Source organism: Bombus bifarius, unplaced genomic scaffold (assembly GCF_011952205.1).
Source record: "Bombus bifarius isolate JDL3187 unplaced genomic scaffold, Bbif_JDL3187 scf7180000007973, whole genome shotgun sequence".
Taxonomy (NCBI): Eukaryota; Metazoa; Arthropoda; class Insecta; order Hymenoptera; family Apidae; genus Bombus; species Bombus bifarius.
The window spans coordinates 109,667-134,644 of record NW_022884359.1 but is presented as its reverse complement, the minus strand read 5'-3'; the positions used below and the strand labels follow the sequence as shown (position 1 = coordinate 134,644).

The window sequence follows — 24,978 nt, the reverse complement described above, 5'->3', positions numbered from 1 at the left end:
GAATATAATTTATTGAAAACTGTCATTCAAATATATATACACATATATACATACACATACACATGTATATATATATATAAGTGTATATTTCTGTTGATATACGTGTGTATCTTTTATTCCTCGGTATAACAGCGTATATAATGTCTATACAAGACACATTTAGGGCAATATTGAAACTCGTTTAAAATATAATACTTCATCTCAGTGATATTCCTTACACGATAATTAAGCCAACGTTTGTTTGATTAATCCGTCTCTAGTTTATTTCTGCCAATGATTACAAGAAGACATATTCATTTTTTTTTTCTTTTTAATTATTTTTAACACTGTTCCACGTCGATCTCTTCTTCAACGTTACACGAAAACGCTGGAACTATTTTATATTTTTATATATATATATATATGCGGGTATCTTTTGTTCTGAACAAATTTCGTTTTTAAACTCTGAAAATACCGTCTGTTTAACAATGGAGGGAGATATTTTGTTTGCCAGAGTCGAACGAAAATCGATCGTTCGATTTTTCACCGCTTCGAAAGCACAACGATCTTGCCACTGGACGTGAAGGAGACTTGCACAGGTCACGATCATTATAGTTCGTTTTTCTTACATTTAAATACGCTACAGATACAAACATACAATGAGATTATATTTTAATTACCGCGAGCGTATCGCGCGCGGTAAAAGGAGTTTCGCTGTTACGCGAACGAAATGATATTTATTTGTCAAACGCATCTTGATTCGTGAACTGGAATCGCGCAGACGATTATTTACAATCGTCAAAAGAAGAAAGGAGGAAATGAAAGAACAATCGATCAGTGCAGATGATGGTAATCCTACGAATGGTTTTTAAGAAATTAAATATTTGCATTTTATTATTCGTTGTCGAACAAAAAGAGCTTGGCTTGTCTCGTAATCTGGGGCTCGAGTAAATTGACCGTGAGAAATCAGTTGAATGAAGAGTAGAATGCGACGCAAGGGAGTATAGTATATATTTATGTACGTCGGTCGGTTTTCCGCGAGGCAAAGCGAGTTAGAAGGAAGTTTTTCCGAAAATAAAGTTTCCGGCTGCGGTCGGCTCGTCCGAGGAGAAATATTGCTTCCAGAGGTTGGTGAATTTATCCCAGGTAATTTCCTGTCCCTGTACAAAGAGAAACGATTCAATGGAATTAATGTTCCGCCCCTGAGCGTCGTATCCTTTGTACGAATCTGTCGCGTGATTTTCACTTACGACTCCTAATTTTTTGAAAGCCTCCCTGGCCTCAGCCTCTGCGACACCGTGGTATCTGCACACGTTACAGAATTCGTTCTCGTCGATCGATTTGTCACCTGACCAACAGAAAACGGCACATTCTTTTGGTTAGTCGTCAATTTGCTCATTGAAAGTGGCATTAAAGTAACGTTACAAGATTCGTTTATTTCTAAGCGACAAATACCTTATGGCTACGTAGAACTTTCTTAGACGTTCTTTACTTGCGCCAGATTTTTTTTCAAGTGGATAGATCAATATAAAAAAAGAGCGTAATACGTAGTGTCGTGAAATAATCATGTAAAACTCGATCAACTTGTAGGAAGTACGGAGTACAATGCAAGTAAAAGAGGAAAATGCTGAAGGGATGGGAAATCCCCATGGATCATCGGGCCCAGCGACATGCCCGTGGTCCTTTCGGAAAAGGGGTACCTGGATAGGCCAACGTGATCATATTTGGTCCTGAACGACTGTAAAAACGTGCGTGTGATGGGAGCACGGAAATCGTTAAAAAGGGAGGTTTTGTTGGAAAAGGTTGTCGTTGTCGTTGGTCGTTACGAGTTGATTTAGTTGCTCTAGTTGTAATATATTAATTTATTAAGAAATAGTTCTAGTTAAATAATCATAGTTTTTTGCTCTATCATTTGTAAATAAATATATAAAAATGAAATCAGTATACTCGTATGTAAGAAGCGAAGGTATTTCTGAAATTCAATATCGCAGGACTTGGTAAACAAGCTCCGAATATTTTTGTATTGATCATCATTTATTATTTTGAAAGTTTCAGTATGGCGTGGTTGCGAAATTCTTTCATAAATATTTAACGAAATTTCTGAAGATATTGGAAAAAGTGTATCCGAATTTTTTTTCATCATTCTGGGAACTAAAAGTATGATAAACTTACCAGATGCATCGAACAACTGGAACGTCACAGACATGTATGCTTGTTGCCATTCGGATGGGTTCGATGGATTTTTTGCGTATTCTTCCCACAGTGAAAACCATTCATCTCGACTAACCTGAAATAAACAGGAGAAACAGAAAGTATGAGTCAGATGTTTCTGCTCGGATCTTCTAACAAAAGCAGCTTTGAGTCGTTTCTTTCGAATACCGTACAGCAAAGTTCCACTGGAATTTCAACAATTTTACATCACTCGACGAGACCAAACGAAACGCGTGTAATTAAATCTTTAAAATATAATTGAGATAGAAGACCAGGACAACTATAGTAAATTTTATATTCGATAGGAATTCGTTTACCTGACCGTCTTGATCTGTATCAGCTCCTTGCCTCAAATTATCCCACATTTTAAGCAAAGTATCCCTTATACTTTGAGCTTTGGGATTATCGGCAGACCAACCTCTGTTTTCATTGATTCGCTAAAACAAAGTGAAAAGAATCGTGTAAATATCGTTTTCTAAAATATGAAATAAGTTTGAAAAATGTAACTGCTGTCTCTACGAAAGTGTCGAATATTTGTTACTATATCTCAACATTACTCTTTAATTAACTGTATCGTTTCTTCGACGGTCAAAGCTGAAAATGACTAAATAATAAAATATCGAATGCTTACTTGTATAGCAAGATCTAGATCCTTCTTATCAATCGCACCACTTTGATTGAAATCTAGGAACATAGAAAGAAAGTATAGATATAAATGTTATTTTCAGCAGAAAGTAAGATAACAAAATAGCGAAAATTCCCTTCCGATCCGACTCTGTCCACTCCATTAATCTTTGATCAATGAAAGCTCGAAGCTATCGCGAACAACTACAACGTAGCTCGTAGTTCGTTCGACTGATAGAGTCAGAGCGAGCCATTACTATCCTCGATATACGACATGACTGGATCTTCTCAGAAATTGGGCAGACAGAAGGGAAGGACAAGGTGAGAAAGAAGTACATAGTTGGTATCTGGCACGAGACCAAGGGAAAAAAAGGGTAGTGGAACGTTCAACGTTTATGTCAGGATAGTGTCAAAGGCATTGCCGCATTAAGTTGACACCGGCCATTTGGGGTAGCGTTAGCCTCGTCAGCTTATCGTTTCGCACGCGTCGATGATCGAAACAAAACCTTCCCGTGCCTCGTTGAAAACTTTTCACAGGGGAAAAGGGGCTCGATCACGTAGGCAGAACACGTGACAAGGAATCGATGTAATGAAATATGGGTATGAATAAGATAAGGGTAGCCAGAGGGATGGTATTTTGGCCTGTATCCAGCAAGAGCTGTGTGCAAGATCTGACGTTAGACCGGTGGAAAGGACGGTCTCTCGTCGATCGTGCCATTCATCGCTCAGAGCAAGGTCGTTGTCGTTCTCGCGACGTTTGAATCGGACGTCATTAGTTTTCGCAAAGTCGACCCAATTTCGCAAGTCGACTTTTCTGCCCCTTTTCAGGTGTCACCTACTATCCTTAGATTCCTCCGGGATTCATGCCGTTTATTAATTCCAATTTTGCCGAATGAACCCTCTCTCTTCCGATGCTTTTCTACTTATTTCGCCTACTGTTCCCTTCCGTCTCCATTTTTCTTCTTCTTCTTCTCGCTTTCTTCTATTTTTCCTGCTCTTTGTTTATATTCTCTTCCGCGTGGTTTTGCCTCGATCGTCTTATCAAATAGTGATTACGATTCGACGATGTAAAATATACAATTGCGAAACCCGACGGCAGTCAATTTTTACCGAGGTCACGATGAAATAATTTAGCAGAACGAACGATTGGGAACACGCTAGATATCTGGTGGTTCCGTACGACGCTAAACTATGGGGATCTTTTATCTGATGTTAAATTGATTAGGAGGCACTTGTATCTGTCTAATATAGCTTCTACGCTACGTTTTGACCTAGTATCGGAATATCGTGCAATAATTCTCATCAACCTTTCGTTATTATTTCGCTGCTCTGTATTTAAACAATTTCCCGAACAACGTAGAATTTGCAATATATACTTTGATCTACGGCGACTGTACGAACTTTAGAAAAAGACAATTCTACCGAATCACACACGAAACAACAGTTCTCTCAAGGAAGAATATATTTTTACCTCGATAATTAGAAAAGTCCAGAGAGAATTATTTCACGAAACACAGGGGAATCGTAAATTACGTAAAGATTTATTATCGCAAAGCAGCCTGTCGAATTAATATATCTATTGTCACGATCAGATCAAATCAATCATGGCAAAATCGGGCGATTTGGCTGCATACGTATAAACCACTAGTTTTCAAACGAAGATTCGCAATTCATCGCACCGTTCATGGCTTCTCTGGGTCACGGTGAAATACCGTATCGACAACGAAGAACAGCCCCGCAGGATATGTTTAGCAGTCGATCGACGGTCAAAGAAGGGAAGAAAGTAAGGGGCTAATGAGGGCCACGAAGCGTGTACACGCCTGTGACCTCCACACGCTCCACACAGGCAGCCTCATCGTCGCATAGCGCGACTGATCGTGCTAACGCAGTTCCCGATGCGCACGTAACCACACTTACCGATTCTATTCGCAAGTTTCGTTCTCTAATTACGCGTGAAATTTACGTCAGTCTATTATTCGCATCCGCCACACTGTCATCATCCGTGAGAAGTATCTATGTGTTATATACACATGCAAAGGTACTTTCGAAACTTCAACGCTGGAAGATACTCTGTCAGAAATTTTGGCGCTTGTATGCGTCTACGTGAATGGCCTTTCTCGAAAATACACAGAACTGCGAATAAGTCGTATGAATGATTGCCCGCGAGTTACACATACGACGAACATAGAAACATTGCTCCGGTACGATAGGCGTATACGGTGAACGTGTAATTTCAACGCGACAAGACATCCCCCTTAACCGCGTCCATTGTTTATCTGCTCCTGTTCATACCATAAATAGGTGTCCAGCCTGACTCACTTTTGCTCAACCACTCCAACACATAGGTGCCATAGAGAGACCGAACAAAACGGCCCTGTATAGCCTTGATTCCGTTTTCAGCCCCCAAAAATACCCTCGAGAGGATGTCGTCTACTCTTCCTCCTCCAACCTTTCCGGACCGTATTTCATTTCGCTGGAAGCAGCGTGAATGTTCGCGCTGCTCTCCGCGATAGCCCCGAAAGGGGCCACCAATGGAAGAAGATTGTTAGCTGACCCGACTCGATTCGTGGAAGAGCTACGAGAAACGCGTTAAGATCCAGGGAACGACAATCGGTTTTGTTATTTCGTTACCAGGCAACTGACGACTCTTCTTGGGGAAAAATCGTAACCGATTCGCGATGAAAGCTTAGCTATACCGGTCTTGTGGTTGATGGTCGTGAACGTTGGTTCTGATAAGGTGGCCATGAAATTTTCTTGGCACAATTAGGTGCCGTTAGGGATGCGTGATGATCGGCATGAAATCGGATTACTCGGAAGCTTAACGATCATGTTTGATATCGGGGAGAACTTTGAACGTGGAATGCGTGGAATGAATTCGTTTAAACGGATTTTTCCCCGATCTTTGCTCTCTCTTTTTTTTTTTTTTTTAGTGTTTCTAGTTGGGGAAAAATCCAATTAAAGCTGTTATCTGATAAATTTGCTTTGGAAGAAACGTGGAACGTATTGATTTGTTTTTTATACTAGACGGCGATCACCTCGGAGCGAATGTAAATGAAAATGAATTTTAAACGTGGCTTTGAAATAAATTGCTTTGAAATTTTGAAAGCAAACGTCTTGCTAGATTGTCGACCAGGTTTTACGTCAGACTATACGCACAGTACGGGACGCAACAAATTAATTAAAATTTGTCATTCTAACGCAAAGACTAAGAGCTAAGAGCTTCTTTTGTAAACAGATTGCTCGATATCAATGGGACGGCTCAACGATAGGCGAAGATAATACAGCGATAAGCATAAAACAGAATAAAACTTAACTACTAACTAGGATGATCGACGAGGATCTTTCAAATTGACACCGTGGAAAATTAAGATTTTATACAATCGACACAAAATACGAAGGCTATCAAGATAAAACGTAGTGTACTCACCGAAAAAGGTGTTGAAAACGTAGAGTAATTTCGTTTTACGGAACTCTGACAGTGGCATCTTGTCAATCTGCAACAGAGAGGAACAAGGGAGTTGTTAAGCGTGTCCGTACGTTCGTGTGTGTCATGTTAATATTCATTCTCCGATCGAATGACGATCAGGGTCGATTGTCTCGAGCGACCGACCCTTATTTTATCTCGTCAGTAAAAAGTAACCGCGGCTTGCTTTTTATCGAGCTGCTTTGTACAACGCCTCGATATTTACAAGGCCGTCGTGAAGACACAAAGTCAGCTTAATTCAGGTACATCGACAGGTGTTTTCCGATATCTGGACAATAATTAAAAACTTTCGAATCTTATTTTCGTGACAGTCCTTCGATTCGCTAACGAGCCTTCTTAGACATGCGACCTACTTCACGTAATAATGAGAATTCTTCAGACGTTTGAATTTCTAATTGAGAAAATTATTCATTGTTACTAAAATATTCATATTCGATATTCCACAATTATCCACTATCGTAGCTGATATATTCTACTAATAAAGGAATTGAAATAATTGCAAATAATTGCCCTGATATCTAAAGTGTCTAATTTATGCTTGTATATGGCTGCTTTGATTTAACGGTAACGCAGCTCAAAAAATATAAAGTCTAGAGCGAATGCGTTTAAAAATTTAGCAAGAGATCTTCGCCAGTCATTTCAACGACATTATAAGGCTGACTTAACACGAGATACATCACTATTCGCGAAAACGATACCTTCCACTTGTAGCGTCACAAAACAACTGAAGATGTGCCAGTGTTGTTACTTACTGGCCTTGGAGCAAAACTAAAGCCAGATTGATGGCGGCTTAAGTGATCATTTTTCCCCCTGACGCGGAACTAATGGAATTATAGATACATCGTTTTATATGATAAAAGTAGAAACATAAGGTAGAATTGTCCTTTTCACTGAAAGCAAATATGAACTGTTCTGAGTTGTGTCACTGTCAAAGCAAAGCAGCGATATCTTTACAACGAAAGCATCGAACGTGTTTGTTCAAGAAAAAAGAAAAATTCGATCGAATGAATTGTCTCCTGATTATTTTAAGCGAGATACGAGAACTTTAACGAGCAGTTTACAAATTGTTCAACTCTTATTTTACGAGACGTGGTCTTACGTTTATTCGTTGGAGAAATTTTGGAAAAAAAGCTGTTGGTCCTTCCTTTTGCCCCAAGCCGAAATGACTGACATACTCACAGAAGGCAACCCTTTATATAATAAGATTTAAAAGCCTTTCCTTACCGAAGATAACGTGTCTATTTGAGCGTTTAATGACGTACATTTCGCTATAATGCCACAATAATACTGTAGATGTAATTTAAGATATCTGCAAACATCAGGAATGTATTATTGGCCGTAACGTGACGTAAATTACGCTCAAGTGATTCACACGGAACGAAACGTTGCTTGGAGCCTGTTCTTTCCCTTTTCGTCGAATCCTATGTACTTGGTGCCATCGACCATCGAATTTTACTTGCGGTATAATATTAACCGTATTAATAACGATTCCATCGAGGTTCGGAAACTCTTATGTGCCTACGGCGATTACGCATTCCTATGTAAAATACGATGGTAATTCTCCTTTATCGAATATTTGATCAACCTCTGACGTATTTAAGAAGAATCGAAGTATATCTGAATGCTTTGTCGTAAACATATTAAGCAATTAGGGAAAAATCTACTGCCTGGTTGGGAAACATAATTTTCATCATCCGTCAAGTTATCACGTGTGCTGAATAAATTTGTTACGTTTATGGTTACCGGTTTCCTTGAATCTCACGTATACATATTTTATTGACTATTTTCTCCAGCCTCTTCAGTGAATATCTAGTAGTTTATGATAATAAACTCGTCGAAATAGCGTCTACGATATTTATCGTATTCATCTTTCATTCATGACTTATAGTGTCTTAATTTGTTATACGTAGAAAATATGCGAGTATCGATAATCATTTCTACAGTAAGATATTTTAGAATTTATCAAGATAAAATTAGAATCTTTGACATTGATCAAAGTCAAAGCAATTCTGTATTTACGTTTTAAAGCGTAAACCATAAATCCCCTATTTTAAGAATGGAAACTTTTTCCTTTCTCTATTGGTTTTTCTTCTGGCGTTTCTTATTACCATTTTCTCGTAATGTTCAATCATCGTTCACTGTAATTTGCACGTGTGATATTCAGTTTAGAGAAAGCAGAGATCAATTAACCTCGTAATCCAATTACCACCTATTATATAATAAGGACGTTCGTGGTTAACTCGCGCTAGAAAATCCGAGCAACGATCATTCAGTACGATGTGAATATTATTAATCGTCGTATGATTTGTAATAAATAAAAAATAATAACAAGTAATCAGCCCTGATAGCTATCTATTGAAAAGAGCCACAAGAAAGTAGCTACAGCCAACATTGTAATCGTGTATAACTGTATATCATTAGAAGGTGGTATCGCGTCAAGGTGAATGTTGACGTCAATCTTTAAAGTGATTAACGTTGCACGGTAATCTTTTCATTTGAAAATGTCCGTGCTCGCGAACGTTTCCATGTAACTCGTCGTTTATCAATTTGCCAATCAACACTAGCGAAGATTTTACGATCTAAGAGCTCCTTTCACCGTTGATGGTGTATGATACATTATCTTCTAATTTGATAATAAGTAAATTGACCGCGAACTTTGTTGAAGTCGAACGGTTAGCGAATTTCTGCCATCGTTCGGATAGTTTAATGGCAACTTCTAGTCGCCATTATTGGCCGTGCGAGTGTTGCTGGTTTGCAAACAGCTCGCCACGACTTGGAACTGGTTAACTTGTAGGCAATTTCCCCATTGATCGAACTTGACTGTAAACTGAAATAGTTTGTGTCGATTCCTGTACACCAGTTTTTTTCAAATTGATTAATTAACAAGTCGGTAAACAGCGTAGCTTGTTCGTGTGTATTATGCCGGGTCAATTAAAATTGTAGATAATCAATTTGCTTGGATGCAAGCGCACTTGTATAGTTGAAGTTTTCTCCCGTTTATGCCGTGTGTAAAATAGCAGATACTTTGAAACAATGTTTGTTCTTTTATTCTCGATCCCCCAGCAGCCGTACAGAAATTTAATTGAAAAAAATTACTTGGTGAAAAAATGTTTTCAGTCAAGCTATTATCCTGCATTGCACTTCCAGTCAATTCTGGTCAATAACTGTGAAACTTGATAACAATGTGAAAGTTCTTCCACCAAAAAAAAAAAAAAAAAACAAACAAATAAAAATAAAAACACGGAGAAAAGAGAAAACTTTTAATAATTATAATTATCGCAAATCGATAAAAGCTTTCAATACACGTTATAAGCAAAAAATGAAGCGTGAAGTAAAAGAGATAATAAGCCGATAAATTGTTGTGCTTGAAATTCGGCGACGTCTGCAAGATAAGGCAGTCAGACAATATGGCGATGCAACACAAAGATCCAGAGTAAGCTTTAAGTCCATTGTTTCCACTAACACTATGAACAACCTCGATTCTCTAGCAACGTAAAATATACGTGAAACCAGCTCCTACGTTGCAGTCTTGTTATCTGCTCCTGCCAATATATCAACCTGTCAATACGCTAAATATTGTACAGATTTGATGAGATACACGTGTATATACGTGGATCTCCAATAAAAAAAACCATCTCAATGATTCTCGTGGGGTGTACTATAACTTGGCTGCTATATTGGACTATTTTCTACACCTTTTTTTAAGTTCATTTATTCGCTTTTTATTTGCTGCTCTTTTGTTACTGAAATTGATGCGTCGAATAAAATATTTTAGAGCTTCGAATGGATATGAGTAAAATGGGACGATATCGATTATAGACTTGTTGAAACGTAAGTTATCAAAAGAGCTTGTTTGTTCGTATTTTCAATGGAAACCTGCATCATACGTCGATACGTGTAATTAATATTATAATTAATATCGAAGGCTCCTTTACGATTTGACAAACTAGGTATTAAATCTGCATATCGTAAACCTTTATCGCTAAATAAAGACGCGACCGTGAAAGATTGAAAGGGTATAGTTTATTTTTAGCCCACTGGATATGGAATTTTATTGGTGGAGCAATTACAAGATAAAGTAACGTAGGAACATACTGTGTCATCAATCGAAAGAGAAATATAATAGATAAGTTACGATAAAGATAGATATAGATAATTTTCTAAGTAGAAAACGCAACGACTAGTTGTACTTCCATCCGACGAGTCACTTTCATTTTAGGATACGCGTGTTTATTTCCTACGATATTTATTAAAAGAAAGCAAACAAAGTTTCCCAACGAGTAACGTTTTACGTTGCTGTACAACGATTGATATAAAAATTTAGTTTCAAATTAGCCTTACGACTCATTATTCAAATCTCTGGATTAAAATATTTCTCGGTGGAGGGCAAAAGTACCTAATCCCGGTATAGTTATGGCGCAACTTGGCAGAAACTCGTAATTACCAAATGGGAGTTCACGTTATTATTAATTCCAGTATTATTACAACCAAAAAGTAAACGTACTGCCCTGTTATTTTGAATAAAAGCAAATGACGCATTATACATGGTGGAACATTTTTATATACAAATATTTAATACCAGAGTCAGAAAGGTTCCAAATGGTAATATTATTTGTAAACTATTTTTTTATTTTCTAATATTACCGTCATCGTAAAATTCTAATTAATAGTATATAACATATCTCTAATAGTAAATAATACTAATAGTAAATAATAATAATCTCTCTTGACGAGAATTTCTTCCCGGAGGAATTTTTTCAATTCTCAGAATAGATGGGAATCAGCGATAAGTATATAAATCTGGCAAATAACGTTGCTGAGGTAATAAATTGTATTTTAAGATATGACACCTGTATAGGGGTATGCATTATCTTGATAGAAGATGACGTTTCTCTTTGCTAAACTTGGTGAAATTATTTGCTGTTTAATATACATATACAGAGTGTCCCGCAGTATCGGGCAACCGATACGGCCATGGATTCTGGACACGAAAACAATAAGAAAAGTTCGTAGAAACGTATACTCTGTTCGATCTTGTTTGTGCGAGTTATAGCGAGTTTTATATTGGAATAATTCTATCGAAAGGTGGAAATGGTTGAAGTAATTTCACCTATTCATTTACAAATAGAACCCAATATCTAACGAATAATACGTAGAAAAATGGAGAGTCTAACAGATTGATAAAACGTTTCCAATCTTGTCTCGTGTTCGGATGCAAAAGAGATCATTTCGAAGACCTCTTGTGTAGGTATGCAGATACAGTTTGTTTAAGAAGAAACATGCCATAACTCGAAAACAGGATGAAATAGTTTTACGTGTTTGTATGAACTTCTTTTTATCGTTTTCATGTGAAGAATCTACCACCGGAGCGGTTCATACGGCAAATGAATATCCGTTGCACTAAAAAATCCAGAGCTGCTGTTACTGCTATACTTCGTTCGAAGAAATTTTCAAACGAGCCATATATTTCGGGATTACTTTTTAACATTCCTTCTTTATTACCACAAGTTCTACGACGTAGGATTTACAATAGTATTTCTTCGAAAGAAATCCTTAAGCGAATAAAGATTCCAATTTCTTCCACTTCCAACTTCTTTCCTCGATCACCGTACGAACCGTCGAAACTGGACGAGAGGCGCAAATACGTAAATATACGTACACGTATTTCTATGCCACTAGTAATACGATTTACATATCTCAGGGAATAAAATATCTCGGAGAAATAAAATTTTACCGATCGAAAGTCGCACGATGATTCGCTCGCAAGGTGTGTCACGCCACCTGTATGGATATTATAACGAGCAATGAAAGATATAATGGTGGGTCGAGAGAGTTAGAGCTATAAAGGTCGAACTGTATTATGGATTTTCTACGCAAAGTCCGCGAAACGGAAAAACGATAATGCGTGCGGCTTGCAATGTCGATCAAAGCAAACGGTTAGAGGGTTATACATATTGGATAACGTTGTAGAAATTAAAGTAGAGCGATACAACGTAAAAGTTATTTTCTTATTTCTTTTTTACTTCCTTTTTTTTTTTTTTTTTTGATGTCAAAAAATAAATGGGAAGAAATAAAATTTTACCATATGGATTCGGGTAGAAAATATTAAAATATGTTTCCTGTCTTCTTTATTAATTGTGTCCGTATCTAGCAAGAGATGCATAACGCATGATCTATTTCTTTCATCAGTCGCTTTCAGTGTTTAATTAAAATCGTGTTCAATTTAGTGTAGAATGCATGGCCGTTATCACTAGAATGATCGTATTGTCTCTATAGTTTCGTTGCGTCATGCGGAAAATCCAAAGGCATATGCGAAATCGCTAAAAAATAATAAAATACAAGACGGGAAGTCTAAAGTGAAATTTTTCGATTCCGTATATTTCCTTATGCTACTGAGTTATTAATGTGATTTAATTTTTATCGCATACATATGGAAATTACAGGTGCACTTGTTTTATTCATTTTTAAGGAAATATGCGTTAAGTACGCTGTGTATGTTCACCCCCGCGACTTCGTATACGACTGTGGACTTGGTATAACAAAATTTTCACAAAACACACAAGTATGGAGCGCGTGGATATGTTTAATGTTTTCGTTTTAAAATTAACGTCACAGATATCGCTAGTTTACCGCGAAATGTCGATAAATACGATTTAATGAGAAAACTAGGAAATCCGGATCAATTTGTTTTTCATTAACAGTGAGTTTACTTGAGTAAAGAAAATAGAAAAAGTTTTATTTGAACCTAGTATTCTTCATCGCTTCCAAATTTAATGGAACTTTTTCTTCTTTGCATTTATAAAATAAACGTTTAAATATTTATACGTAACTTTAATGTACATTGGTTTAAAAAATTAATTTGATCATTTTTTTTCAAAAGCCTTTTTAATAAAGAATTATAGCTTGTAATAGTCCCTTTTAAAATATCACATTTAATACTTTTCACGCTCTTTTTATATAGTAGAGGTAAAAACAAAATTTCGTACACAATTAATTTTATATCTAAATACCGTCGATTAAATCAAATGTGTTTTTAATGTTCAAGCTACGTATTACGTTTTAATTATCCTTAGTTACAACCCCGATATAAGCTGCTTAATCGCAATACACAAACTTTTCGTTCGTATAGAAGTTAAAATCAAAATTATGTATTAATAGTTAGTATGTCATAAACTTTCATCGATACGAAACAAAATTGTTATATTTTAATTTTTTCTGGCGATAATTACACGATACGAATAATTGCTAGTGTCGTATACGAAGCGAACACTTTTCCATTACATTTGCATTAAAACCACGCAAATCTTCGTTTATACGGAACGAATTCCCTGGAACTTTCAATCTCGTCGATGGTAATCAATTTCAGCAATTTAATCTCGCACTGCGCGCGAGCTAGGAACTTTGCAATGCCTCTTAAAACGAAAATCTCGCGTCGATACTTAGGTACGACGCGGATATTTGTCGCGACGAGACTATTAGAATTTCAATTTTCCCGACGATAATCGTTGTGCGTGTAAGGAGAAAGAGCATTTCGCAGAATTTTCACGGAGCCACCTACACTTTCCGTTGTGTTCGACGGGACAGTTTTCACGATCGTACCTCCAGTTCGAGCGACAAATGAAAAATTTCAAACGAGAAAGCCTCTTATTCCATGCTACGTCTTACTAACGCTCGCAAAGGAATGAAAGTGCAAATTAAATTGCGTCTCTTGCAGACGATAAAAAATATGAAAGTCTCGTGGAGCTACGGTTCTCCCCTATCCTACTGATTATTACAATTGGAATAAGATGGAAACTTATTCTTAGAGGAAGAAACGTTGTCGTTAATAAAATAGCTTTGCGTCGTAGGTTCTTTCTTCTTCAAACAGGTATCGTATAAACTGGGAAAGCGAAAAGGAACACGAAAGGGGTCGCAAGACGATCCTTATGAGAACTGGATTCCATAGCGTGTCGAATAAATCATCGACGGCCATTAATACTCGACAAACAAAATAAGCAAAACGTTCCGAGCAATTTCATTTCCAGTTTGGATTGCGTTAACGAACGTTTTATGATTTGTCTACATGGTCAAGCGACAACGTGAATTTATACTCCTTACTCGTTTCAAACATATCCTGCGATATGGGACGTTTCTACGACTCGTATGTGATTGGCAGAATAGTGAAGTTAGATTAGCGAGACGAATTAAGTAGTGAAAAATAATTGAGTTTGAAAATAATTGAACAATTTAGGAAATATGTAGATGGCAGAAGTTCGTAATATTACGAGCCATACTCCTAGTGATATGGGATTAGTTTGATTGCGTAGGATTGATCGCATTTTATTATAAATTTCACAGGAATAGATAGATGTATGTATAAATGTGAACGAGCTAATACGTAGTCGCGAAAAAGTAATAATTTTGAATAAATCTCCACGTTATATGTCTTCATAAATATGCCAAGTGAACAGCTCATATTCTAGTTATTAAAAGAATCTGCAGACAGTGAAGAGATGAAAGTCTTTATCAACGCATTTATGTGAATGATAGAACTTCATTTTCTCTACATGTAGAAGAATGTCTTAGCTCGAAGTATCCGCTGGTTTCTCCCATGAAAACGATATTTCAAAGCAAATCTCTAGTGGTTTCAATATACTGCACCTTCGATCCTAGCGGAAGAAAAATTAGTTTGACTTTTTAATGCGTTAGTCTAACGCCATTGCTGATAAATATCGGAGTTATGGAAGCATCATAGGTCTGTTATAGGAGAATAAAAATTATATCGTATCTGTTTCATTTTCGCAAATCCGTTCTGTGGAGGGAAGCGCGTGCACTTTCCAAGATTATTATTATGATTTGTTTAACAACATAACAAAAATTACATACGATATTTTTTTAGATATCGTTCTCCTATCGTGGCCTCATAAACAATTTTATAGGGATTGCTTCTCGGCTAAAGAAATCCCTTGAGCGATAAAAGAATTGAAAGTTGTTTACACGAGGCGGTCGTGATATTGGCAGCTGACAGTTACAAAATAAGAAGATGGTGAAACTTTGCAATCACTAGTTTCGTAAAAGCTATTAACAGCTAATGATGTGCTGTTTAAAAAGCGAGAACTATAAAACCTATCTGTTTTAACGTTTCGATAAGAAAAAAAAAAAAGATGAAACTGTATAAAAATTATATCTTGAACGCGATTCGCAGACTTTTCATTAATTCAGTACGATCTTTCGAACAACGAAGTATTCGTACAATCGACGTCGTCAATGTATCCTTCACTGATCATCGTCGATGAACGATTCCTACAATAATTTGTACAACGAACGATTTTTCCAACAAGCTTCTCAAATTCTAAGCGACGAATTCCGGACGATGAAGGAATCTGTCGTTCAAATCTAGAATTTCTTGTTTCTAGAAGCCCGTATAATCTGTACGGTCGTTTTAAAAAATGGCATCAGCGAAAACAAGGGAACGAAAATGCTGAAACAACGCACGCGTATTCATCGTCCTCGAGGCGTAACCCCGAGAGAGGGAAGCATTTTTCGTTTCGCGGAATGGCATTAGCTCTCATTGAGGGTATTAAAGCGTCGCAGGAATAGCGATTGGCCTTAAATGGAGCGACCGAGAGAGCACGAGCCCAATCGTTGTCGTTCTACACAAACGAAGCCGGAAGTTTCATTTGAATCGTGCCGTGTTTATCGGTCACCAGCCGAGCTGGCAACGACGCGACGGTGAATAAAGTGCACGTGCTCCTTGGCTCTGAGTTAAGAAGCTTACTAAATTATGGCCCTGCGATTCGCTGCGTTTATCCGGGGCGACCGTGTCTCGCTGGCACAGCGCTACGGCATCACCAAGTGTCGAAGGATAACTGCGAATCTGCGTTAAGGGTTCTCTTTTCACTGGCAACCAGGCGACAGCTGCACAAGATTTACGTGCAAACGAGAGCTAACGATTTCGGTTGTTTCGCCCCCGACCGTGAGGCTACCCTACCAAACTTCCCTCGATTCTCCTTCCACGATGTTCCAGAGGCGGTAAGAAATGGGATTGTCGTTTATACTGCAGCTCGATGATGAACGGGAATTTGTACGTGCCATGCAGTTTTCATGCTGCGGTTGATCGTTCATTCCGAGATTTAAAAAATTATTCCGTTGTAAATGCTACCCTTAACCCGATATAGACGCTGTTCCAGTAAATGTTTTTGATCATGTCACAGATAGTATACATCTATTTATAAATATTTCTGCATCATTGCGTATAACGTTAATTGCTTCTATGTATTTGTCTATTAAGGAATATTACAAGAGTACGATATACTGTGTAAATAAGTTATTACGTTTGGCTACGTGTATCGTAATTCGTGTTACTTCCGAGGAGATAAACCTCGCTTTCGCGGCTAATGATGATATATGATCGAATTTTGTAGGACGAATTAGTGTTACATAACTACTTCGATAGTTGATAGGAGGTACGTATTACCATACGTGCGAAGACGTATTACTATGTAAATAAATATTCATCAAATTAACAAGGGCAAGGTTATAACCTACAGTAAAATATACAGGAAATACGTACATGAAATCGACCGATCAAGAGGTAAACAAAGATTTTATTCAATCATATTTCTTCATTGAGAAACAGATGGTGTAAAAATATATCGCCCTTTGGGAGAAGCGTCAGGAGTGAAACTGAAGAATGTAAATTTATAGTTATATAAAAATGATGGTTCCCTTGACGCGACGCGAGTAACAATAACGTAGGATATATATTTCTATCCCCCCTTGAATATATATTTACGTTACGCGCAAGAGTGTTCATAAATATAAGAACAGTGATTTGGACTTAAACCGGAAAGAAGCAATTTCGTAAATAGCGTAAACGTGCGTAGCTACCTGAAAATTTTTACTCGAAAAATTATAATCCTGAGTGGAGAAAATGTCTTGAAATATACATGTGATATATAAAGCATCCTGTAACACTGGAACCGGTGATATAAATGAGAAGAGAGTGATAATTCTTAATGAAAAAAATATATCGAAGATATACCTACGAAAAATGTTTTCTTACATGAAGTTACAGTGATTAATTAAGGTGGAAAGTATCATTTCTTCGCACGATGAAGCCTCGTTTACATAATCTATACGCGCTAATGACCATTTATATCGTAACATTTTCTTAATGTACGAAATGAATTCATTACGTGCTATGGATTAGGAGCATACATATTAGAGTGGCATTTTTTATAGGTCGTTCGATGGAACAGGCTAGTACTTTTAATTTCCCGACAACGGCACCTAATTTAATGGCCTTAGATTTCTGTTTTACGAGGTCATCTGATAAAGAAAATTTATGCCGGGATCTTACCACAGAGGTTGATAACAGCCCAGCATGTTACTTCTGAATGAGCTAAAATAACAATGTAACGTTAAATAAAGTGCAAGGCAATCACTCGTATCTCAGTAACAAGTGATTTTTAAGATTTTACATCGCTAACGTGTTAAATAAAAATTAATGCTTTGCTACTGGAAAGTATATTTCACTTATACGTCACTCACAACCGATTTTCTAACACGAAGATGGTATCCCGCTGGTAGTAGCCACCCACATGATAATCAAACGGTTAAAAAAATTCTACCAAATGTCCAAATTGGACAAATTGTGAATGAGACGAATTAAATAAAAAAAAAAAAAACACACACAACTGTAATCCTAAAAATCTACCTTAACTCTAGCTTGCGTTATTAGCGACCACCTGATAGGTTCAATTAAACGTTACTACATTATAGGATACCTAATTTTAGCTTGTATTTTATACTCTATATAACGATGACTATCAATGATCTTTGTCGTCCAAAGCGAAAAATACAAATTTAAATAAAATGAACCATAGCGGTCGTTTATGACTCAACGATACTTATCGAGGGTTAGAAATGTAAGTTTATTTTCTACTCAAGATATAAAAAGACAGCATTATGATCGGAAATGAGAGGGACATTATCTTATTTTAAACCTGTTACGAAACACTACTACTTTACAATTTAACGACAAAATAATGCTTCAACGAGAAGGTTTGACTAGAGATTAGCTTCCCAACTTTTAAACAAGACAGTAACAAAGTTACAAAATTTAACTTTACGAGACACGCTCCTGGGAAGAGAAGGTAAATTACACGGCCCGGCTGATTGATCAGTTACAGGCTCGAGAAAACTGTTGATTTACAAACGATAATCGAGAAAGTCTAAAGCAAGATACTAATTAGCGAAACGCGTTTCGAACTCGTTGTCGTCGCTGGAAGAAATTAATTATCCAGAAATTAACCAGTCGGCGCTACAACGGAGTTTCGTTGCGCGCACCAAGTACGAGTGAAGAACGACCGCCTTATTTAATTATTTCGGCCGATTGCGTTTCGTCTTCGTCGCTCTGCAACCGATACACTTTCAATTTAAAGCTTGCAATCTAACTTTCCGAAAACTTGCGTGATAGCACCGCCAAAGATCCGTTGGCACGCAGATCGATTTAATTATTCATTCAAATCGTAGAAAAGTTTCGCACCTTACGGCCATCGTATTCGATCTCGTGTTCCGATGGAATTTACTAATATCGATATTGTTCACAAAACAGAGAATGCAATTGTTTCCTTCGTTTGATCGTTTATATTCGCATTTGCATGCGCAGTTCTTACGTTATATCATCCTTTATTACATATAGGATGGTAATAAATAGTATAATATTCGTTTTATAAAGAAATATAAGCGAAGCTTTCGCTTTCCCGCTAGAAAAGAATAAGCTCGCTTTCATCGCGAAGCTAAACTTGATTGAACAACCGTATCAAATTTCATCGAACTACTCTTATAAAGTTTGCACGCCGCTGAGGTGACACGTTCGTTGCGTCGCTTTTAATTCTATAGTTTTCCAATTTTCTAATTTTCTTTCGTTCCTCCCTCCACGCTGAATACGTAGATATTATCACTTAGCGGGTGCTACCTTTTGAAAATATTGGAAAAATGGAACTTCCACGGACCTGATACCTTCTTAATGAAGCAGATTTGTGCATTCAGTTCCACTGTATTCTTTCATCAATCTTATCGGTTGGTGCACACTCCCGTTTGCCACGGTGATTGTAAACTTATCGAACCATGTTACGATTAATAGAATTTAACAATTTTATTTTTTTTATATAAAGAACAAATTTGTATACCTTGGTAGCTTCTCAAAAAAAAAAAAAAAAAAAAAGAGAAGATATATGGCACTCTTTGCTACTTGCAAGCTGTTTCCTTTGCATGGTAGACAGCTGTGGCAAAATCCACTGAATTCTGACAGAGTGCGCGCGTTTCTATGTTTAAAATCGATTTCCTCAAAAGGGAAGTTGAACACGAAAAAGATTCTATTCTACGCGTTCGATTTATTGGTGAACCATGCGCGAGAAAAAAGATGTTTTCATAGATAGAGCTCTTAATGTTATTTAAATTTCAAAGCAATCATGATCCAAGAATATTCACGTGGATTTCAGTAAGGATTGAAAAGAATAAAATTCCCTCTGAGGGGCGGAAAATCCATTGCGGCACATAATCCACGCGTTCCCTCCTGACTATCAATTTCCCGGTAATTTATTCAATGGCACGTTTGCAAAATTGCATTATTGTTCATACTTGCGTCAAACGACACCATCGATCAATAAAAATTGGTAAAAATATTAGAAAGCTTGAAATGCAACGCCGAAGCATCACTGGCGATTATTCGAATTCCAGTAAATTCCAATCGCGCGTATATTTTATACCTTCTTTATTTGACCGATGGTCGTTGTTATTTGAACAGTGAACGATTAAACGAAAAACGATATGCAATTGTTGAGGTGAAATAATAAAATGTCAATAACTTTATGGACTATATTGTTACATCCGCATAATATAAACAACTTTACAACACAAAAAGTAAAAATCAATAGGTTGATTCTGGGCTAAATTTAAATGCTTACTTCTCTGGTATTGAATTGCCAAATGATGCGAATGGTAAATAATCCTTACTGTAAAATATTTCGATTTTATCCCTGATGATCACATTGTAAACCAGTGTTCAAACGATTTGGATGTTCAAAGGAAAAAATATCTTGAACATAAAAAATGTGCTCAATCGAATATTCTAAAATAAAAATATTCGAAAGAAGTAAAAGGCTAAATGTTCCAAGTATTTATTCAGTTTCGGGGACATTTTGTTAATCGTTTGAGATTATTATAACTTTTTATCGTACGATGCTACTTTGTTATATTTAAAACATGATAATAAAAAGTACTCCTTAGACGGTACATTTTTAAATACGAATAAAAAGATCCTAAACATAGGAGGTCACAAATCAGTTCTGTCAAACCCAGTCCCGGGTATAATTCAAACAAAGGCTTAGTTCAAAGAAGCTATTTTTGAGAGCCAGTTTGCTCTTACCTAAAGCATTTATATAACTTTTCTGGAAATCTCTGTTAGACAGAAATGTTTAATATCTCGCAGCTCAAGCACTTTACCGCATTTTTCTCCTCAACGCTGTCAAATACAGTTTAAAGGAAGTGTAAGCCCTCGATTTCTAAAATAACGATAGAAGCCTTTTTAACCTTGTTTACTTCTGATTTAAGCATCATGGATGTACGAAAATTCACTAGTTGTGAGAATTTGTTGGTAGGTATCGCTAAAAAATTCCCCTCAAAGTTATTTTCTTAAAACTCTATCAAAAAAATGGTAATTACAGTATATGATACATCGAATATTTATTAACGCAAAATAAAATCAATACTGTTCCTATAGAGACGGCAAGCTTTTAACAACGTCGATTTACAAACAAATAAGAATTACAAATAATCGAAACGAAACATGCTACGTAAGAATAATACGATTAAATCTAATTTCAAGATACGATACTTTACGAAAATACAGGTACGATAGAAATGTTATTTTACCAGTTACAATAGTATTTTGTTTCAAATAATAGGAATGAATAAAATCATTTACACAATAGAGCATTGCTATGGCTTTTACCCGAATGAGATTAGTTTGTGAACCAACATTCATACGATATCCTTTGTCTATGGTATTACGTATCATATCCCAAAAATACTTTAACCGACTGACTATGAAACGAGCCTTGTCACGGTCCTAAACGATACAAATAGGAATTATGCTAAACCTAATTCTAAAGAAGTACACGCTCTTCCATCATTCCCTCATCTTCATTTTAATTTTGCACTAATCACTTATCTAGACATTCTACTTCCTTATCGATTATTATTCTGAAAGAGAGCTACAAGATAACGAACATTCTAAGTCATTTACCGATGACGGGGCAAGAACATATCCAAGATACAGATGCTATGCACGTGACTGACATAGTTGGTCGATCAGATTTGCACGAAAATCTAGCGCGTGAACATTCTGCCGCGCAGATAATTATGCTAATCGCGATTATGGAGATAAAGCAGTCAGCGCCATTAATCACGATTCGCAGAGCCATGACACAGGCGAATTAGCTAGCGTTACGAAGGAAATAAAGGCGAGGAACCGTAAAATTTCTGTGAAATTTCTAAACAGAAACGCTTTGGTTAAGTACCTAGTTAAAAGTTGAGCACAAAAGCCTAGAGTTTCGAATTTCCCGGAATTATAACCATACGTTTGATTTGCATGAAATGTATATTACATTTAACGTTTCCATCGTTTGGAGATTTAAAATTTTAAAGTGGCAGCGGAAAATTCTACGCGGATCGTTTCGATTCTCGGTTCCAGTTTGGCGAGTTTTATTCGAAGAAATTTCTATCATTTATCATTCGATACAAAAGTGACGAGTCTCTTCATCTTTCCATCTTTTGCAAAACCATCTGTTCTCTGTTAAAAAGAAAAAATTATCTCGAAAATACTCAACGAACAGTACATACTCTATCTCGCAGCAAAAATGAGACATGCGAATCTCTACCTACAACCAGAGGCAACGACGCGAGACATGTTTTATTGGCAGCATCGAAAGTTCTTTGGCAAAGCGGAAGTGTCATTGTTCGAACGCAACGCTCGAAATTAATTATTGGCGCTGTCACGGGTGTCTTGCTCGGGATGGTATCCTAACGGGAACAAGTTTCTAAGCTTCCGTTGTGCATTGAAATCCCAGGGAGGATTTCTAAGCAATTGAAACTATGCTGTAACGTCTGCTGACCAGGAATGGTCAGAACGTTGGTCTACATTGTGCATTGTTGCACAAACGAACCACGACTCTCGCAACAAACGGCGGTCTCTGCACCTAATGATCGATCGAGGTATATCTCAACGAGGTTCGACCGTTAAATTAGTCGGCAACCTTCAAAGAGTAACTGCCTTGTCCTTTGTACCTTCATTGACCCAGGCCATGTCTCCGACACAATACCGGGACGCTGTGGCGTTTCTCCAACCTCTAAGGCGTCCACCGCTACTTTGTTCGCACGATTCAGAATAAAAACAACGATCCCAAGTTTCTTATAATTCGTCTGTCACTTTATGAAATAATTATCGACTAGTTGCAGGCTGCTAAATATCGTTTTTTTCGGAATAAAAAGAATACTTGTACTCGATATGGACTGGTATGTACCATGTAAAAGAAAAATGTTTTTCTTTTACACCATCCTATCACGTTCGTTAATTTTAGTAGTTTTAGAGTCGCCTGGATCATATACGTCAAGGGAACGTCGTTCACGAGGAAGTTTATACGAGGAAAGAATAAAGATTACCGAAATCTTGAACACAAGCGTCTCGTAAATCGATCACTGTTTGTTTTTGAGAAGCAAACGTTACTAGCTTTCTTTCTTATTTCCAAGCTTTAATGCCGTGCTAAAACTCGTTTAAACGCGGTCGTTATGTATACCTCGAGATCTCTTCTTGTCAGATGCAAAGCGTACAATTTCCCCACGACCTCCGAACAATTCGCTCACGCGACAAAAAGGATGAATCTCTGCCGGTATTCTAACTCCTCGCTTCCGTGGCTCGCTTCTGTAATTACAGAGGCCTTTAAATGTTCTTGCAGTTAGTCCGTCCAGTGTGAAAAAGGCTATCATTTTGCCGGGGGGCCCGTGTTAGAAATTATCGTAATTTCTTAAACGTTATTTAATTTCGCGAATAACAAGAAATTGAAGTGTACGAAAACGCTATTGTAGGAATGGTTCTACCCCCAAAAAACAAGCCGTTTTATTCCAATAAAATTATAAACCGTCCCGATGGAATCTTCATCTCAAATAATTTACAATAATAAGGATATAAGAACGATCTGATTAGAGTTGGAGATTTTTAATTAAATATTTCTCTGGTTTGGGGAAACGCGAGAGAACCAGGTGGAGATAGACGAAGAAATTGAAGATTGTTTGTGAAGAATATCTTGGAAGTTGAAAGAGTCATACTAAAACGTGACGAAGTACGATTGATAAAGAAAAGTTGAAAAGACGGAGCACAAAGAATATCTTAATTAAGACTGGGAAAAATTGGAATGGTTTTTTGTTTTGTAGAGATAAAGCGAAGATTAAGATTGATTATGCTAAAATGGTAAGTTCTCGAACAAATCTGTTAGTTTCCACGAACCATTAACTCTCCGGAGTTTTCCTGCAGGAGATAATTACAATGCAAGGTTTTGATCGTGTACAGCGATCAGTGGACAGAGTGGATGATTCGCAAACATAAATTTTTTACTCAAAGTCGCTCCTTTTTATAAAAATAACAGTTCGTTTACCCCTAATGTTCTAAAATACGTACGCGTCTACCGATGGAACTTGAAGTTTAAAAAATGTTCGTTCGAATCGTAACTTCCCCTAATCAGTTATCAGATTTGTCTACTATATTTTTTAACTTTTCCACCCTTTGTGTGTGAATCATTAACATCATTCTATATTCAGGACTGAAAGCATTTTTAGTCAGAACGGTTTAAATCTGTTTTACCTTGTAAATATCCCAGGCAGAAAAGTGTGTCAAAAGTTCGTAGCAAAATAATTTGTCGATAATCATATAGGAAAGCTAAACTCGAAGATCGATTTAGAACTTCTGCATAGAACTTTCATCCCTATCGGTCTATTACGGAAAATAAAGATGCGTATGTTTGTCGTACAGCTTCGATATGAAATATTCATCGTAATAAAGAAATTAATACGAAAGAACGATCGGTCACTCGTGTTCGTGTCGTAGGTTCTTTTATTTTTCCATTTCACTGTAGTTCGCAGTTTGCAACGTTCATCGATTTGATTGACTGCTTTTATTCGACCGATATTTTTTTCTACGCTCAGAACGACAGAGAAAATGTTGGTCAGTTCTACAACATGGCTTAAAAATGGACAACAGTGTGATTTCGAATACCACTGCCGCAAACTACCGATTTTTATTCTCGTTTTTTAGATGCTCCAATGACAATACCGCATATGCATAAAACTGAATCTTCTGTTGTACAAATTCCCCGACGAACATTCCGTTCATGAACAATAATCTAACAGATTGTACATACGTACATGTAAATTATACCCGTTTGATTGTGCAACAACTTTCCATTTCATGGACAAAGATTTCAATTGAGAGACGGAGCGCAACCATCAATTGAATAATTAAGAATACCACTTGTATACCTTTTTACGTTGCATTCATTCTGCAACCTACGTTTTCCTCTTTATTGTGGAGCTAGAGTGCAATAAAGATGCACGAAGCACGTTGCGCCATCTCTCGATTGCTT

At 36.9% G+C, this 24,978-nt stretch overlaps 1 protein-coding gene across 3 annotated transcripts in view; it reads right to left on the bottom strand.

Moving 5' to 3' along the window:
- Positions 1 to 236: 236 nt before the first annotated feature.
- LOC117216742 (calexcitin-2) overlaps positions 237 to 24,978 on the bottom strand; it is a 43,505-nt gene continuing 18,763 nt past the window's right edge. The window contains exons 1-8 of one of the 3 annotated variants that reach the window (XM_033463708.1): positions 15,985 to 15,992; positions 9,909 to 9,914; positions 6,242 to 6,308; positions 2,822 to 2,874; positions 2,508 to 2,627; positions 2,152 to 2,266; positions 1,230 to 1,327; positions 237 to 1,139 (exon numbers count right to left, since the gene is read on the bottom strand). In XM_033463708.1, coding sequence (XP_033319599.1) covers positions 1,032 to 1,139; positions 1,230 to 1,327; positions 2,152 to 2,266; positions 2,508 to 2,627; positions 2,822 to 2,874; positions 6,242 to 6,299 — 552 coding nt within the window. In that variant the 5' untranslated portion in view covers positions 6,300 to 6,308; positions 9,909 to 9,914; positions 15,985 to 15,992 and the 3' untranslated portion in view covers positions 237 to 1,031. Of the gene's footprint in view, positions 1,140 to 1,229; positions 1,328 to 2,151; positions 2,267 to 2,507; positions 2,628 to 2,821; positions 2,875 to 6,241; positions 6,309 to 6,996; positions 7,020 to 9,908; positions 9,915 to 15,984; positions 15,993 to 24,978 lie in introns of those variants that run through there. The other 2 variants (XM_033463711.1, XM_033463709.1) reach the window with 2 other exon arrangements.